General features: G+C 24.8%; 1 protein-coding gene across 1 annotated transcript in view; it reads left to right on the forward strand.

Moving 5' to 3' along the window:
• LOC103309972 overlaps window positions 1-2,737 on the forward strand; it is a 7,888-nt gene that overhangs the window by 1,259 nt on the left and 3,892 nt on the right. Inside the window, exon 3 of the mRNA XM_008186812.1 lies at window positions 2,281-2,648. Within this exon, the coding sequence (XP_008185034.1) occupies window positions 2,281-2,648 (368 nt within the window). The remainder of the gene's footprint in view (window positions 1-2,280; window positions 2,649-2,737) is intronic.

Consider the following 2,737-nt stretch of genomic DNA (forward strand, 5'->3'; position numbering starts at 1 on the left):
TTCAATCTCATCTACGTCTACATCGGATATATTTCCGTCACTTATTCTTGGTGTGACTGCGTCCTTCAAAAATAATATCGTACGAAAATAGCTCCATCTGCCTTGATATAGCGCAGCATATTCTTGACTGCTTCCAGAACGACTGGAAGGGATTTTTTAAAATTCTTTTAAAAATTGATCTCGAAGACTTCTCCACTTTTTTTTAACATCGTCTTTGTGGAAATTAAATTTAAATACTGTGCAAAATGTGTAAACCAATAACTATTAGAATTAAAATTAATATACCAATATACCAATTATTTGAACTACATTGAATCTTATCATGTATATATTATCATCACCTATACATGATATAACTTTTGAAAGATTTTGAAGTTTTTTTGGCTATTTATGGTTACCTATAGTATTGAATTATTTGATTTTTCTTGGTTTTAGATTCTGAGTGAAACGATGAATGTATTGATTTTACAATGATGTATGTTTTATTTTTTAATTTTTTTTTTTTTGTGTCTGTGTACACGATAAGTAGTAGAAATCATGCTTCGATTTTCGACTTCAGTATCTTGTTCAATGGGAAAGTGAATATCGTTGGTGCATTGGGGAGGTCAAAATTTAAATTTCCCAATAGTTTTCAAAAGCACCGGGAAAAACAACATGAAAATTAAGAAAAAGCGGGAATTTTTACGCAAAATCGGTTTTTGACAAAATCGAATTTTGTTTTTGGTGTAACTCTAAAACAAATGAACGTATATACATGACATTTTCACTGGTCGTTTATATTCGCATTTTCTATACACGATAAAATTTTCCAAATATTTTGATTTTTTTTGAACTGTTTACGGACATTGTCAGTTTTCAATTTTTTTAGTTTTTTTTCTTTAAATATCAATAAAATGTTATTTGTTGGTAAAAAAAACTTGAAAATTTAATACAAGGCTCTTAGTATATTTTTTCAATGGTACATGAAAAAAATTAAAAATCTTTCGTCACAGTTTTTTTTTATAAGCGTTTAAAGTTTAAATCTTGACAAAATACGGAAAAATCACGAAAATTAGCAAATTATTTTGAGTTGAAAAGTCGTAAACATTTTTCTTTTGAAATCTAAGGTTTGAAAATTTAATACAAGATTATTCAGAAGTTTGTTTACCTTTATAAAAAAAAAAAGTCTACTAGAAAGTCAAATTAAATTTTTATGAGCGTTTGAAATTCATATTTTTATAAAATTTGATGTTCACTAGATTTCTCATGTAACGATTTTCTTATTTTGTTGTAATTAAAAACGAATGACTGTAGATACTTGAAAATTTCACTGAATATTTATATTAGCATTTTCTATACACGATAAAATTTTGAAAATAATTTGACTCTTTTTGAGCTGTGTACGGACATTATCAGTTTTTAATTTTTTTAGTTTTTTTTTCTATAAATATCAATAAAATTTTATTTGTTGGGTAAAAAAGCGTGAAAATTTAATGCAAGGCTCCTGATATAATGTTACAATAGCAGTTGAAAAATATTAAAAATACATAGGCGTAATTTTTTTTTATAAGCATTTAAATTTCGAATTTTGACAAAATTCATCAAATTTAATATTTAATAATTATTTTGTAGTTAAAAATTGATAAAATGTTCAACTTTTATAGCTAAGGGTTGAAAATTTAAAACAAGGTTCCACGTAAATAGATTATATTTATTTCTATAAGCGTAGAAAGTTAAAATTTTTACGAAATATGATAAAATCGGGAAGATTGAAGTTATTTTCTAGTTAAAAGTTCATAAAATTTTAAGTATTTATACCCAAGGTTTGAAAATGTATAAATGTCAATTGTCAATAAAATTGTTTTTTGGAAAAGTGAAAATACTTGAAAATGTAATTAAAAGTTTTACATAAGTTAATCAATGAATGATTCAAAAATTATCAAAATACACGGGCACATATATTTTTTTAAGCGTTTGAAGTTAAAATATTGAAAAAATTCGTCAAAATCATGCATATTTGCAAATTATTTTCTAGTTCAAAATGTATAAATTTTTTTTTATTCATATTTCATAGAATTGAAATTGTAATACAAGGTAGTCTATAAGTTTTGCTTTCAATAGTTATACAAATTGAGGCTTATATTATATATATAATAATGTACATAATATAAAACTTAAATAAATAAATAAAATAAATGAATATATAAAAATATAAAAATAAAATATAAATACTGTGACACACCACTAGTTAAATTTTTAAAATTTAAAATACAATATATATTCCAAATTTTTTTTCTACAGATACCTTGCTACTGGTTTAGCTTTTAGGCAAATTGCTTTAATCTTTAGAATTTCAAAAACAGCAGTGTCTTCAATTGTTATCGAAATTTGTAAAGCAATTTGGAAAATATTGAAAGAAAAACATATGGCCACACCTACGATGGCTGATTTCGAAAAAATTGTACAAGAATTTTATGAAAATTGGAATTTTCCAAATTGTGTTGGGAGTATAGACGGCAAACATATTCGGATAAAATGTCCAAAAAAATCCGGTAGTATGTTTTTCAGTTATAAACAGTTTTTCTCTATTGTTTTGATGGCTCTTGCAGACACAAATTATAAATTTATTATGATTGACGTCGGATCTTATGGAAAAGATAGCGATGGAGGTATATTATCAAATTCAAATATTTTAAAACGTCTTGAAAATAAAACTTTGAAGCTACCTTATCCTAAAAAAACTACCAAATTCGAACTT

This window comes from Acyrthosiphon pisum, chromosome A2 (genome assembly GCF_005508785.2).
Source record: "Acyrthosiphon pisum isolate AL4f chromosome A2, pea_aphid_22Mar2018_4r6ur, whole genome shotgun sequence".
Taxonomy (NCBI): Eukaryota; Metazoa; Arthropoda; class Insecta; order Hemiptera; family Aphididae; genus Acyrthosiphon; species Acyrthosiphon pisum.